The sequence below is a fragment of the Rhamphochromis sp. 'chilingali' genome (assembly GCF_963969265.1).
Source record: "Rhamphochromis sp. 'chilingali' genome assembly, chromosome: 5".
In the NCBI taxonomy this organism is placed as follows: Eukaryota; Metazoa; Chordata; class Actinopteri; order Cichliformes; family Cichlidae; genus Rhamphochromis; species Rhamphochromis sp. 'chilingali'.
Window position 1 is genome coordinate 37,244,675 of NC_137932.1, and position 15,611 is coordinate 37,260,285.

The following is a 15,611-nucleotide window of genomic DNA, read 5'->3' on the forward strand; positions in this document are numbered from 1 at the left end:
ACAATCCTGTCACCTGGGAGACTGAACAATGACCTTTTAAAGATTTATTTTTCTTATCAGAGTATTATCTAATTATTACAGAATTGGAAAGTAAGCTAAATCACTCTGCAGCTCTGTAATAATGAAGCTGTCCTGCATTAGGTCTTCATGAACACATTTAAATTCAGTTTACTTAAAAATACCCAATGCACTGTTTAAGTTACTGTTTTAAGTGTTTTTAGTCCATTTTAATAATTGCATCCTAAGTTTAATAATGAACTGCCTTAAATAATATTCACTCTGCTTTGTGTGATGACTTTTTTTAATACAATATAGTTAAAATGGTGCTATGGAGTGCCAAGGTGGTGCTCTGGTTGAAAGCAACAGTCCTAACGTAGGTGTGGATATGAGTTGACAGCTGTTAGCCACACTGATCACAGTATAATAGGATGACTGAGGCAGCTCCTGTGTGTGTGTGTGTAACTGTGGGAGTGTTGAGGTTCTGCCTGTCTATCTGATGAAAGCTGGGCAGATCTCGTAATCACTCAGTCAGCAAAAATTATTTCAGCAGCACTTTAAGTGGCGAGTGCTGGAGCTGTTTTTAACAAATTTTTATACGAGTATATTCTATAAATTCAATTTTGCACTAAACGATCAACGAAACTCCTTTAAAAACACATTTAATCTGGTGAGAAGAGTTTGGAAAAGATTGTTCACTTCTGTTTATTTCTTCAATATCTGAGAGTACATTTAACCATGTACAGATACCATGTCATGGCAGCTCATCTTACAGATGTTCATCAGACACTTGAGGTACTCTAACAGGTTCCCTGATATGGGTGATGTGAGCGGGCGCTCTTAAACTCTTGCAAGGCACCTCAGATTGCCAACGGCTCTGCCAGTCATCATGCAGGTCAGCTTGTCGGCACCAAGGCAAACATGTACTGTGCAAAAGTCCTCAGCAGCAGAAGAAAAAGAAGCTCCAGAGAAAAGTTAAAGCACGTGACTGAGGGAAGCAGTGAAGGGTCGCTACGCATTCCCATTATGAATGATTAGATAACAATAAAAGTATAAATTTTATTAATACACAATAAAAATGTGGCATTTGGCTTGGCATGCCACACAAAAATCATCTCTGACAGCACATGAGAAAGAAATCTCAAAGCACAAAAAGACTACAAAGTGTGTGACAAGGAGGGTTAAGCGCTGTTTTGTTTGCTCTTTCAGAGCTTTACATTTACTAGCTTCACATCAGTGTTTATTCACATGGGGGGAAAGTGATATCTCTGTCAGTTGATACCCAGAAAAGCAGAACTTTAAAAAAAAAAAAAAAAAAAAGGCACCAAAAAGAAAAAAAATAGACAAACCAGGTTCAAAAACTGGGCACTGCAGGTCCATTTATGCACTTTTTGCATTGCTGATGAATTGATTGTGTTGGTGCAGCATGTTCAGCATCAATCATCATTACTGTGACACTCTCTCACTCCACTGTGACTACAAACCCCAAAGCTACATTTCTTTCTGGCGAATAGCGCCCCCTGCTTGTTTTGTGGCTCAAAGCAACCGATCGTTCTCTCCCCAAAGCCTCCGTCAGCCTGAAGGCTACAAGAGGTCTCCTCAGTGCCGGGCAGTACCTGCCCATCGTACTGACATCTGCATATGATCCCTGTAATGATTTATTGATGCTAAAATGCTGAAGTGCCTTTAAGACAGATATCTGTCAAGGTGTGATGAGATTTGGCATAGCTTGCATTCAACAGATTATAAAAATCTAGGAGGCGACGCGGAGGTGGACAAATGGAGGAATGTGAAAGAGGAGAAAAGGGGAGGAAGGACAGGAAGCGAGGAGGGAAGGTTGCTGCGTCAAAAGGCTTTATCAGAGGTTCTGCTGGAGGAAGTGCAGCAGTGTAATCTCATAATGCTCTCCAGACTCTGGACATCTGATGCTGTGTCGTTCGTTGGGGTAAACCTGGAAAAAACAGAAACAACAAACAAGCGTTTCAAAGCTGCCGCTTCTTCAAACGTGCCGGTCTCATCGTTAAACAGTGCGCATGTTTTAACCCCGCGAGACATCAGTCAGCGGCCATACCTGCAGGCTGTACGGTTTCCCTGCTCGGATGAGTTGAGACACGAGGAAGTTAGTGTGGAAAAAGTGCACGTTCTCGTCTAAGAATCCATGCAGGATCAGCAACCTGTTGGGCCTGTATTAATCACAGAGAGGGCATATAAAACACTGATGTGTTGCACCACTCGGAGAAATCAAACACCGAATAGCGAGTCTCTTCCTGTGCTGCTTCATACAGAATTTTATGAATAACTCAAAGTATAATATGGTACTGCCAGAGGTAATAGTGCATTATAGTCTCAGCTGCCTGATGGATGCAGCAACATACAATAACTGAATAATAATGTGTCATAAATGCACTAAAGCAGTAACTGTTTCTCACTCATTGGGAAGCTTGTCGACGTGCAGAGCGACAGAACAAGCTTCGTATCCCCTCTGGTTTTTTTCGGGGGTGTCCAAATATCGCTCCGTGTAGCCGGTGTCATAGGCCATCCACAACGTCACCGGAGCGCCCGCGATAGCAACCTAACCAACAAAGAGATCACACGGGAGACGGCGTCATCATTTCTGCCTTTCACTGAAAGTGAAGTTCCAGGTCTGTTCTCTAACAGAGGCGGCAATCACTCTGCATGAAATGTAATTATAGAAACTGCCTAAAGCACCAGGATTATCAACATCCATACAGCTTTTTTATTTTTGTAACGCTCACATCCTTAGAAAAGATACGGTAAATGTATCTGATGGAACAAATAATTTACTCTTAGGGCTTTAAAGAGTTATTTATCAGGTGATGGAGACCTATTTTTTTAATTAAACAACAAAGAGAGAGTTTTACAAATGTGTGTTTACATTTTTTAATGGGTATTTCTGTTTCCTGGAGCAAAGAGGAAAAACTGAACTGACACATCAAACTTCTAGTTTTTGGCTTGTTGGCTGATCTAAATCTGACAGTAAATGTTTTTTCACCTTAAAGATGTCGGGTCTGTGGATGAGGCCCATGAGGGACAGGAAGCCGCCGTACGACCAGCCGTGGATGGCGACGCGACTCAGGTCTACAAACTTGTACTTGTCTGCGATGTAGTGCAAACCCTCCACCTGGTCTTCAATCTCCACCTGACCCTGGACAGAGGAGAAAAGATTGAACTTGGCTGTTTTGTTTCTACAGAAGAAAACTAAGAAAAGAGGCTAATGTGTTCCTGAATTTTAGGAAACCTAGGAGAGTTTGGAGGGAGCATCTTCATCTTTAACCCGTACACGTTTGTCTCGAGACATTTACCATTCTGTCCTTCACAGCTCCTTCAAACTTGAGGCCTCGCTGGCAGGAGCCCCGCCCATCGATAACAAGCACAACGTAGCCCAAAGAGGCCAGCGTGCTCAGCCGCAGGTACTTCACCCCTTTATAAGAATTGTTCACTAATTGCACCTGGAAGAAAATAAACTTGTGTTTATGTCACTGTGACATGACAAAATGTGGAACAAATGAAGTGCTGTGAATACTTTCTGGATAAGTTGTGAGCATTTTTGTGGAGTTCCTTTGTTAACGTTGAAAAGAAATTAAGGATCAGGTCATATAAATGAAGCGTGCAAACTGATTTACTAGCATCTGCAACAGGCAGTTTATTGCTAACTGCACTCACACACCATTTTGACTCGTTTAGTAAATCTGGCCCTATGAATGGGGTGGGAGTTGGAGGGCAAACCTGAGGACCACCATAGACAAAGACGACGGTGGGGTGCTTCCTCCCGGGGACTAGCTTCTCCGGTTTGTACAGCATGCCGTACAGCTCGAAACCCGACTTGCCCGTGAAGCTAAAGATCTCTGGAGGTGTGCCGTCAAGTGGGAAAGCTGGAGACGACAAAAAACCCCAAAACAAAATCTTTAAGTTGTTGTCCATCTTTAATGAGCAGAACAGGAAAACTAAACAAACAGGGAGGCAAGGGTGTCAAACCATCTGATAAAAGTGTAAAAATCTGTTTGATTTTAAGGGGAATTCAGTACCAGAAGATTCCATCATGCTCGCCCAAAACTGGGGCTCTTTGTGCAGAGGGTCGCTGTCTGAGCCATTCAGCTTGTAAATGTGGACACACGGTGCAGTGGTCAGGCTGCTGTAATGGCTGATAAACATGTCAAAGGTCTGTGTGAAAGAAAACAGATGAGGCAGAGTTAGAAAGCATCGCCAAGGTGTACACAAACACTTCATACACATATCTGAATGTGAAGTTTACTGCATTGGGTCATGCTCTCTCATGTGCATTAAACTATTGAATACTGTTAAAGCCTCGCTCACTTAAGAGAGCTATTCAAATGATAAAACAGGAAAAAGCAGGCGATACATAATTTGTGAAAATTTCTACAGGAAACAGCAAAAAAGGAACGATGAGACAGTAACTGCTTGTACTCTTAGATTTTAAAAAAGTAAAATCAGTTGACAGGTGTAGAAAGGTCAGAGGAGATTTGGCGAGGAACACGAGTGTGTATTCAGGTACCTGGCTCACAGAGCAGCTGTGGGAGAAGCCAGGTTTGGTGAGTCGGACGATTTCACCCGGCGAGTCGTAGCTCACCACGTAGAGGTGATGCTCCAGAGGAGAGTCTTTGGTTCCCTGAAAGTAAACCAGCTTGGCTGCCTCATCCACCCAAATCTGAGGGCTGGATGAACGCTGCACAAACAAGAAAACAACACTGTTGGAACATTTTGTTTACACACAAACAAAAAGACAGCTGAGCTATGACACCAAACAGTAAGTAAGTATCTCCTTTATTAGGTTGTTCTAATCTGCATGAGAGTCTGTGTGTTATTAGTCTTTTTTAAGCAAAATGTAGAAATATTACTCTCATATTCAGATACATGCTGATGCAACAGTACAAGAGAGGTGAGGAAGAGAGCACAGGCAGGGTGGAGCAGGCCCGAGTGTCGAGGTGACAGAAGGGAGAGCAAGAGTGAAAGGGAAGGTTTACGAGGTTTGGAGACGGTGCGGCTGACAAGGCGACAAGAGGATTTGTGTTCGGAGTGACCAGGATGGACAAGATTAGAAATGAGTAAATCGGCTGAGCTCGATCAGGGGGTGATTTTGGAGACAAGTATGAGAGGCGAGGCTGGGATGGCTTTGTGTGTGTGCAGAGAGAGTGGATCAATTAGACAGAAGATGCTGAATATGGAGCTGCCAGGCTGGAGGAAAAGAGGAAGAACAGACAGACAGAGGTTTGGTGTATCATTGGTGCGATGGAGGAGAATGCTAGGGATAGGATGAGATGGAGGAAGATGATCCACTCTGGCGACCCTGAAACAGAGCAGAGAGCAGCAGCAGTAGAAGAAGATGCGACATAACAGTTACAGGAGCAAAAAAACATAAAGACGACCAACTCTGCTCACAGCGCTTAATTAACCGACTACTTATGTGCTTACATGTGACGTATGCTGTGTCACTACTGTTACATTAATGCTGCTGGTACCTTGTTTCAAATTAGGCTGTGTGTCGTCAATGACAGCAGCTCATTGTAAAAGAAGGAAAATGCCCTTCATTTACTTGCACTTATAAAACCTTCAGTATTTTTATTCTATATCATTGATTATATATCACATTAATATATAATAGTGACACTACATTGCCTACCTCTACTCTATGTACTCAGCACAAGTTATTTTGTATAAAACTATAGTTTTAAGTGGCTGCTGTGAATGTGGGAACCCATGTACAGGGCTTTACCTTTGCGCCATGATTGGCCAGCACCTCCCACTCCCCGCTGGTCACCATCACCTCCTCTTTGACTGGACACTTGAAATCATCTGATGACAGAGGAGCAAATGTGTCACACAGGTCGTGTGAGTGGCACGGTAAGAACAACACAGTAAAACTATGTTACAAACCCAGAAACATCCCAGGAATACAGAATTGTTCATAAAATAAATAAATCTCACTTAAAACCATGTCAAAGATGTTCTGCATGAACAGTACAGATGAGTTAGTGTGTGTCTGCACGTGGTGCTACCTTCAGAGTGCGTGTAGCCTTTGGCCCAGTGATGGCTGCCCCGCTGTAACACTGAGGTGATCTTATACAGGTGGCAGAAGCCAGTTTTGGACTCGTTTACTGTGATGAATGTGATCTCGTCCTCAGTGGTTTGGATGAAAGGATGGAAGATGTCATGGACCTGTGTAGGAAAGGCAAACAAAATGTTTTTGATCCAAGTCCAGAGTAGGATTATATTGTATATTGTAAACTTCACAGCAAACATCTGCCTCTGTGCCACTCGGGCTGATTGAAACATGAGGGGAAACTAATCTGAGAAACAACCAGGCTCGCTAAAGACGTGCTGCTGGTGCTCACATTGATCCAGATGTCGCTGGTCTCTTGGTAAACGATGAAAGGGTGGACCGAGTCTCCGAGGGCCTCCAGGCTCTCCTGTCTTTTGGCTTCGTCCTGATGCGCTGGGATGAAGAGTTCAGGAGGCAGCAGGACCAGCTGGAGATTCTGCTGCCGTCGGTCCATCATCACCGCCCACGCGCTGACACACAAACACAGGAGAGCTGTGATGCAACGAGAACATGTGCCCTCTACTGACAAGTTTACTTCTGGGCTTCCTGTTTTTAACTATTTATTATTTTCTGGCTTACAATCGCCCGTCTTTAGACCATCCGGCTCTGGTAATGTACTCTGTACGTGGGAACAGGCTGGTGAAGGGAACAGGTAGCTCCTTTTCCTGTGTGCTGACAATCTGAAGAGAGAAAAACACCAATCAGACCAGCTCACATCAGTGCTGCGTTCACTGTCGGGGGGAAACCCACTGAACTCTGAATGAGCACTCACTTTGCCTTGACTGTCTGTTCGTATTTCTGCTATTTTGAGGGTGATATCAGGATTTTTGCTGCCTGAAAAAGAAAGTAAGCTGATTTATGTACCAAAATATAAGCAAACATTTTACAGGAGCACATGTATAAACACAGGCTACACCCAGCATTAGGAGTTAAGCCATGTAGAAGTATATGTAGAACTTTTGTGTAAGTTTCTGCTGATTTGATACCTGCGTGTGGGTATCTGTACACATCTGTCTTGCGCTCTTCCAAAGCCGGAGACGGAACGTGGATGATCTCTACCTCAGACTCATCCACCTCCTCGTAGAGAATCTGTAGAGTTTTCCCGCCGTCTGCCTCTAAACCAATGAGAACAGCCAGAAAAGTAAGCAGCTGTGAGGATTATTTAAAGGTCTTTGGAAGAAACTGAACATGAAAGCTTGTAGAAATAATTTCATGACGAAGCGACCGGGCTCACAAAAACTGTATTAATAAATATTGTGAGTCATTTTCTAATGAATGATAACTACGAAATCAATGTACTCACCTTCTTGAGCAGCCGGACACCACCAGTATCCAGTGAAGCGATCAAACTCTTCCTGGGTGACAAAAGTGGCTACGCCGGCAGATTTAGGATCCTCTTTGGGGTTATCGATACCTACAATAAAAACACCCGAGAGACAAAACACGAGAGTGAGCTTACATTAGGCAACCTGTTCCATCCCTACCAGGGTTTGACCTCCAATTTAAGTTTACGGTGCTGTGGCTGACTTGAACAGCCGCTGTTATGCTTCTGTAAATATCTGGTGCCATCACTGGCTTCATGCACCACAACTAACAACGACTTATTTAATAACTAATATAAACGACTGTCTCACAGTCCCAAACATACCATAAACAAAGAAAGAGAGAAAAGGATGAATTAAAGATGCTTTTGAGTCTATTTAGTTGGTTTAAGGGAACCATTTCAACTACAAGAAAGGAAAAAGTTGAAGGGAACTTGATAAATGTCACAGTTCACACCTTTGTGGCAGAAGGTGAGTCTCTTCTCTTCCCCCGTCTCAATACTAGTCACCCAAATGTCATTGTTGTTGATGAACCCGATGAAGCTGGGGTCACCGGGGCAGATCTTGGGGTCCATACGTGTGCCTGAATTCTGGCTCGTAATCTCTGTGGGATTCATCGGAGAAGTCTGGGGAAGAAAAAGAAAACATTAATTATAAGATGCAGAGCCACCTCTTCTTCCTGTGGCAGCTGAGGTCTTTTGGTGTGTGTGTGAGGAGATGCTGCATATATTTTAATCACACTGTGGTGGCCAGTGCTTTCTTTTATGCTGCTGTGTGTCGGGGGTAAAGCCGGAGGTTGGACTTAAGACTGTGGTGGAGAAGGGCACATCTCAACTTGTCCCCACTGGAATAGGACTTTTTTCCTGTTTATATTGTATTTTTATCACTATTACTAACATTATTTAATTAGATGATTTTGTATTTTTGGCCAGAGGGATGTTTTTTGGTTTTTTTTAAATAAAGATGCTGGATATTTGAATTTCCGCTTGGGGAAAAGTAAAGTATCGATCTGTCTATTATCATGGATTTATTTGATCCCTGCTGATGCTTTGCAGGGTTGAGGGGGATGGAGAAAACTTCAAGATACATGGAGTGAAGGGAGACTTCAACTTTTTATATTTAGTGATGCACAAAAATCAGATGTCTTTCCCAACTAGCCTCATCGGGTCTGTAATTTTCAGCCTGTGCTCTGCAGCAGTGAGAGTCCTACTTAACTGGCCTTTAACTCACAATGAAGCTGCTGTTCCCACCATCACGGCAGTAGTACAGGCTGCTGTTGGCCTGGAACAGGAAGAGGCCGCTGGGTCGGTGGTAGTCATAGGAGGTGATGCCAGACACCCCCAAACGCTTCCTCTCTCGCAGCAGCTCTTCTTCCCGAGAGAAGCCTCCGTGGTGAGGGCTGGCCTGAGGTCAGGAGTGACAAGAGAACACACAACGTGACAGTGACCAAAGTCAAGGTCAAAGAAAGTCGTTCACGCCGTGGAAAAACAAAAACATACAAACAAAACATGACCAAATTTCTAAATTACAGAGAGCATCTCTGAGGACCAGGAAATAAAAGCTGTTCTCTCGCTTCAGCAGGAACACGCTTTGTTTGTGAAATCAGTGCAGACCAGCTGGATAGCAATTAACATCAATCATGTGGTCTCATGTGACCTGAGTGTTCGAGTTAATTTGTCTTCAGGAGAAGATTTACAACAGCAGTTTTAAGCTCCATAAGGAGAAGTGCAATTATTTAGGAAATGGCTCACAATAAACCTCTAAATAATTAAATGGTCCTAAAGGGGAAATATCAAACACATTTCCAGGTCTATAGTTTTATTCAGGGGAAATTAAAAAACACATCACATTAATATTTCACAGGTCCTTTACACAGCTTCTCAGACCAGACGCCGTCTGATAAAGAGTCCGTTTCATCCAGCATTCCCTCAGCTGACAACAGCAACATACAGCTGTAGTCAGACTCATTCATTATATTATGACCGTTTTTTAATCAAATGTAAATTCCGCTGCACATTCCCTCAGTTGTAGCTGGCCCTGTGACACCAGTGACCATCCCTCTGCTTTCTGGCTGCACTTGCTGCTAACTGAGAAGGTGCACGGTCAAACCCAGCGGATCAGTGGATTCACCTGGTTGGTGCTTGACTTGAGCCTGACATGAAGCTTCCATGCATTCACACTGTAAAGTTTTATGCAAGTTAATGGTGTTTATGAGGTCAGACAGTCTTTGCTCTCAACTTTTAAGAAATATTTTTATATAAATTCACCTGTAATTCTTAAACGTTTTACCAAGTACAAACTTTAAAATCATCACTGTAAATAAAAGGCAAAAAAATCAGTAAGTCCCTTTAACCTCCTGCGACCCTGCATCCTCATTTGGGGACATTACCTTTTGGCTCTTTTGCACCTTCTACTTCATTCTGCTCAACAGTGTTTTATATTTTGTTAAAGAATGCCAATGTTATTAAATAAATGCACTGTTCAAATGACGGTGCACAAAAACACGTCTGAAACGAATGTCAAAACATCCGATTGGACAGCAAGATGAGGACTAAAAATTCTTCCTCACCTGAAAGTGATCCAGCATTGGTTTCCAAGACAAAACCAACAGGGCATCTTTGCGGATCTTCTTGGGAATGTCTGAGTAGAGTAACGCATTTTCCCTGCTGGCGTAAGGCATTCCTGTCAGGAAACATACCACAGAAGGCATCAGACGAAGCAAGGCGAGCTGGTCTTTTTGTAGGCGCTCTGGTTCGGCCGGCATTCGCAGCAGTAGTGTTGGCTTACACAAGCTTCTTACTGAGGAACATACCGCACAGAGTGCCAAGATGAGCAGGCAACCCTTGGGCCATAGGGCTAATGCAAAGGCCCAGGTTCAATTCCGCCCTGAGGCAATTCACAGCACGTCTTCCCCTGTGCCTGCAGTAAGGTCTTAAACAGAGACAGGTTTAAGACTGAATTCAATTCAGTTTTATTTATATAGCACCAAATCACAACAACAGTCACCTCAAAGTGTTTTATATTGTAAGGTAAAGACCCTACAACAATACAGAGAACACCCCAACAATCAGATGACCCCTTTAAGCAAGCACTTGGTGACAGTGGGGAGGAAAAACACCCACAGTGAAGGCTAAGGGAGGGTCCGCCATCTGCTGCGACCGGTTGGAGGTGAGGGGAGGGAGACAGGATAATAATAACAAGACAAGACCCTTACTGTCTTGTCTTACATGATCACTCTTCAAAAAGGTTTGTCCATGTAAGTGCACAGTTTGCTTTTTGTGTGCAGCTGTCTTGTGGCTGCATAAAAAAAAAAAGAAAAATGGCAGCTGATGTTTGCCATCACAGATGTTTGACAAAGACAACACATTTGTGTGCTATAAAATGTTCTAATAATCCAACTATGCAGTTCACAGAAAGGAAGGAATAAAACATGGGTAAGAAGCTATTTTAAAAGCATGAGGTAGGTGTTTTTGGTTTGTTTTTTGTGCGGCTAGCTATATTTGAGACTGAACAACAAATCTATTAAATCAGTTTGGGAAGGCTCTACAGCAAAACTATGTAACTTCAGCTAAATGACAGTCAGGGGAGGCAAACAGCAATTAAAGGATGATGGCCAATGCAGCATAAATACACCACGAAGATAAAAAAAATAGGCATGAGATCAACATGTACCACACACTTCTGGTCACAGTGAAGGTCTAAATATAAAAAGAGCATTCAGACCAGGCGGTAACTGTTAAGGTCTGACTGGTTATAACGGACAAAATAACCAAACCATCAGCTATGGTTAGCAGTTATAGCTGACTAAATTAGTCAACATTACACAGCTTACTATAGCCAGGTATCAAAATGTAAAACTCAGAGCAACAAAAACTAGCAGCCATTTTACAAGAATCCTGTGTGCTACAGCTGCAAGACGAGGGGGGGGAAAAAAGCAGAAATATGTCCACAATGCAAAATGTTGTTCCACATTTTTTTCCAGCACACACTAAAGCCAGTGCAGCTCTGTGGAAATCAAATGAGCTCGAAAACAGGTGCAGGCTGGCAGCTCTGACTCACCAGCTGCATCCACAGATTTTTCACAGACGTGTGCTACCTTTCAAAGAGACTGAACGGAAGCCACTGAATCTGCAAGCCAACAAGTCACGGCCGCTAAAAAATGCCTCTGTGAGCTCGGGCTTCTTACAGCGCTTGTAGAAAATGACATGTTATTTCAGCCATTCATGTGTCAGACCTCAGGTTTCAGTAACCGCCGCTCACCAAGGTAGTAGATGCGGTGAGAGTGCGGGCTGCTCTCGTCTTTCTGGATGAACTGGAAGTCGTGCGGTGCCTTGTTGATAACCACGCCGGTGTTTTTGCGGCTGTTGTGGATGATCTTCCGCAGGCCATCCCACGTATGTTTCTCCACCTGGAACTGGGTGGAATTCACGTCCTCCATCTCCACCACCTCTGTGCTGTCTGAGAGCTCGTCCACCCCGGTCATGCCTGCCAGTGCTGCTCTCACACTGTCGACAGACATTTATAACGATTAGTGTGATCTGCCTACGCTCAGCCCACAAATAAAACAAAACCATTAGGCTCCTAAATATATGAAACACTCTAAACCACAGATGTGAAATTCACCTTACATCATGGGCCCTACACAGACCCCTTTGATTGTAAGTGGGCCAGATCACTAAAACTCCCCTTTCTAAAGATATTAAACTAAGCATTTAATCCCTGAATAATCTCAATGTAAGAAAAATAAATGTAATTTCTACGGGCCCGTTCTTTAAACGACCATAACTCTGCTACCGCTTGTACTAGAGACAAAATTCAGGAGAAGAAGAGAGTATCGGGGTTATTTGGGAAATCATGGTGGAGTAAAACATTCACAAGGCACTGCTGCCTGAACACAGACAGAAAATTTGGCTCCTCCTAGATTTTATCATGTATGCTTCCCAACTTCTCCTGAATGATTTGAATAATTTTGTAATTTTACAGCCCAAATTACATAAGTCCAAGCAGCCTGTGTGATACTTGGGTGATAATGATTACATGAATGAAAATCCTAATCAGATGCAAAACCTACAGTAAAGTTAAACAACTACGGACTGCTTCACGTCTTCCAAAGCTAACCAGGGGGCTGGACTGGATCGCTTTGCCAGGCCGATTTTAGCCCCCAGGCCTTATGTTTGACACCCATGGTTTAAGCAGTTGAAATAAATCCTCTAAGAGATCTTTTAAAGTCAACAAATGCTGCTATTAATTGGCATGAAATTCAGCACCGATGTTAAAGACTTTGGTGTTTACTGGTCCATTTACCCCACCAGCAGGTCAGTATTTTAGCTTGTGAGATAATTCAGTCTGTGATGAAATATCTACAAAGCTAATTAAATTAGTCAGAAAATACTTCTATTCTAATGATGAACATGTTAATCTTAATACTAGTTTTAAGCTATTTTAAACTTTTTGTTCATTAAACCTGTGAAAATGGTTACAAAATGATTTGACTGAGCTGAAAATTCAAACCAAATGACAGTCAGATAGCTTCACCTACCTTACCTCGCCGTCTTCTGTTTTGTCTTCAATTTTCGGCCTCTTTACTCTGTGCATTAACTGTTCAACCAGACTGAACCAGACCTGACACCCTGTAAAACACCAGGCAACCGAATAAAAACTGGGAAACTTTCTTTCCAGATCACAGAAATTCAACAGCATGGCGACAGCTCGTCTAACTCGGTCTAATAACAGAAGCAAACAGAAACGACAGCAATCCATAAGCTAAGCTAAGCTCACAGGCTATGAACAGTGAAACTGTTACTGGGGTTGAGGCCCCGCTCTTCTCCCACATCTCTGCACTTCTTCATGGAGAAGCTGCTGTTCTTCAGCTTGCCATATTCCAGCTGAGCATTTCTCATGTGAAGCCTCACCGAGTGTGACTCAGCTGCATGACTCGAGCACTACAGCGTCTGTGTCATAAGTGTGGCAAATTTCACACTGCAACTCCGCATTTTACTGCAGCACTGTAGGCTGTTCTGCTGCCTGGATCCTTAACATAGTGTACAGCACACACGGCAGTATTTTTCCAGAAGTTAGCCAACTTCAGGGATTTTGCCACACTGGGAATAGTAAGAATGATATACAGTCACTGGACACCTTTTCAGGTACACTTGTTAAACTGCTTGTTGACACTAATCAGCCAATAACATGGCAGCAACTCAGACCATCAGAATGTGGAAGAAAGGGGATTTAAGTGACTCTGAACATAGCATGGTTACTGGTGTCAAACAGGCTGGTGTGACGATTTCAGATATTGGTGATCTACTGGGATTTTCCTCCTGTGTGGAAAATCCCCACACAACCTCAACTGGGGGTTACCAGAGAATGATCTAAAAAAAGAGAAGATATCCAATGAGCAGCAATTCTCTGTGTCAGAGGTCAGAGGAGAAGGACCAGACTGTTTCATAAACGAAGGCAACGGGAACTCAAAAAACAAACAAACAAAAACAAACAAAGGTTATAGTGCAGTAGAGCATTTCTGGATTCACAACCCCTTGAAGCAGAAGGACTACAGCAGTAGAAGACCACACATTTACCACTCCTGTCAGCTAAGAATAGGAAACTGAGGCTTGAATTTAAATGAGCGCAACAAAATTGCACAACATAATATTGGAAAAACATTGCCTGGTCCGATGATTCTTGACTGTGGAAGAAAGCATCAATCCTTCATGCCTTGTAGCAATGCCTCTTGCTGGTGGTAGCCTAATGGTGTGGCAGATTTTTCCTTGGCACATTTAGGGCCAATTTGGTACTATTTGACCATTGTTTAAACACCACAGCCTACCTCAGTGCTGTCGCTGAGCATGTCCATCAGTGTACCTGCTCTACCAGGATAATGCACTGTGTCACAAACTTCTAATTATCTCATATTGGTTTCTTGAACATGAGTTCACTGTACTCAAATGGCCTCCACAGTCACAGATCTCCAATAGAGTGCTTTTGGGATGTGGTGAAAGACTTGCATCATGGATGTGCAGCTGACAATTTCAGTCATGTCAATATGGACCAATAATATCTGAGAAGTATTTCCAACACCTTGTTGAGTCTATACCATAAAGATTTTAGGTAGTCTTGAAGGCAAAAGGGAGTCCAACTAGCCCGGTGTACCTAAATAAATGTCCAGTGAGAGTATACAAGTCAAAAAAAAATAACATAGCTTGATGATGTAAACATGTATTACATATGGTTAAAAAAAACCCAAAAAACTTTAGTGCCTGATAAATGGAGACAATGAGGTGCTTAAAATACCAATTACACGTTTACAGTCCTCAGGCTAAAATGTTACTGAATATTCCCCAACACCTGTCAGGGCATCAAGAAAGTGTTGTGTCACTGTATTTAACTTCTGACTGCTAGCTTAAATGTAGATTAGACTCATTTGACTCCACAAAAGACACCGTGAGAACCTCGCGTTTCATTTTTGACATCCGTGTCCTCTACATCTGTACATTTTTATGTTTCACTGACACCATAAAAACGCAGATTCGCGTTAGAAACAGCGACTCAGTTTCACTATTTCTGCCCAGGCTGACACTTATGCTAGTAAACTTAAAAGGTCTAAGCTAATAACAGGCTAACAGAAAACTTCTGGCAGAGTGTGTCCTAAGCGCCAAACTTTGCAAAGCCTAACCATCCAATAATTATATGCATATATATATTATATCCAATAACAAAACTCACTGTGGCTGTGATGCGCTGTTGGGAGCTAACATGTTAGCCACCCATTAAACAGAACAGAAACGAGCAAGCTAGCTATTGGGTAAACCAGAAGAGCACAAAACAGAAAACGTAAGAAACAAAGCAAAACAAAATGTAACCACTCGCTTCCATCTTACACTTTCTGCCCGGAGACCTTGAAGCTGTATCTCCTTTTGTCGAATAGACGTCTGTGTTGAAAAGTCGTGATTAATTAGAGTTAACTACTTTTCAGAGACCAGGTAGCTTGATGCTAAAACGATAGCAACGCGGAAATAGACTGTGAATCAAACCCGAGCAACGTTAGAAAATTACTACCTTTAACCCGGATATACTCGATCCGTTTGTTTTTCGTGTCTTTCAGCGTGTATTTTTCCTTTTTTACTGGGCAATATTTCAAACTTGAACCTGCTATTTTAATTTCGAAGAACCCAAAATGATTTGCTTCCTTGTCAATGTGACAATAGCCAAATGTG

At 42.7% G+C, this 15,611-nt stretch overlaps 1 protein-coding gene across 3 annotated transcripts; it reads right to left on the reverse strand.

The window, feature by feature from the left end:
• Positions 1-1,042: 1,042 nt before the first annotated feature.
• LOC308396503 (dipeptidyl peptidase 9-like) lies at positions 1,043-15,438 on the reverse strand. Of its 3 annotated transcripts, none has more exons than XM_080881861.1 (21): positions 15,276-15,438; positions 12,943-13,028; positions 11,659-11,903; positions 9,968-10,080; positions 8,629-8,802; positions 7,856-8,024; positions 7,380-7,490; positions 7,063-7,191; positions 6,849-6,910; positions 6,656-6,756; positions 6,369-6,546; positions 6,033-6,192; positions 5,750-5,829; positions 4,532-4,702; positions 4,044-4,179; positions 3,745-3,890; positions 3,321-3,467; positions 3,011-3,163; positions 2,427-2,569; positions 2,069-2,180; positions 1,043-1,948 (listed from the first exon to the last, which is right to left on the reverse strand). In XM_080881861.1, exons 3-21 carry the CDS (start codon positions 11,879-11,881, stop codon positions 1,856-1,858), a joined length of 2,601 nt encoding a protein of 866 aa, XP_080737987.1. In that variant the 5' UTR covers positions 11,882-11,903; positions 12,943-13,028; positions 15,276-15,438; the 3' UTR covers positions 1,043-1,855. The 3 variants fall into 3 exon arrangements, with proteins under 3 accessions (XP_080737987.1, XP_080737986.1, XP_080737985.1); XM_080881860.1 differs by having other exon boundaries at positions 12,938-13,028; positions 15,276-15,437; XM_080881859.1 differs by lacking the exon at positions 15,276-15,438 and adding an exon at positions 13,177-13,365 and having other exon boundaries at positions 12,938-13,028.
• Positions 15,439-15,611: the final 173 nt, after the last annotated feature.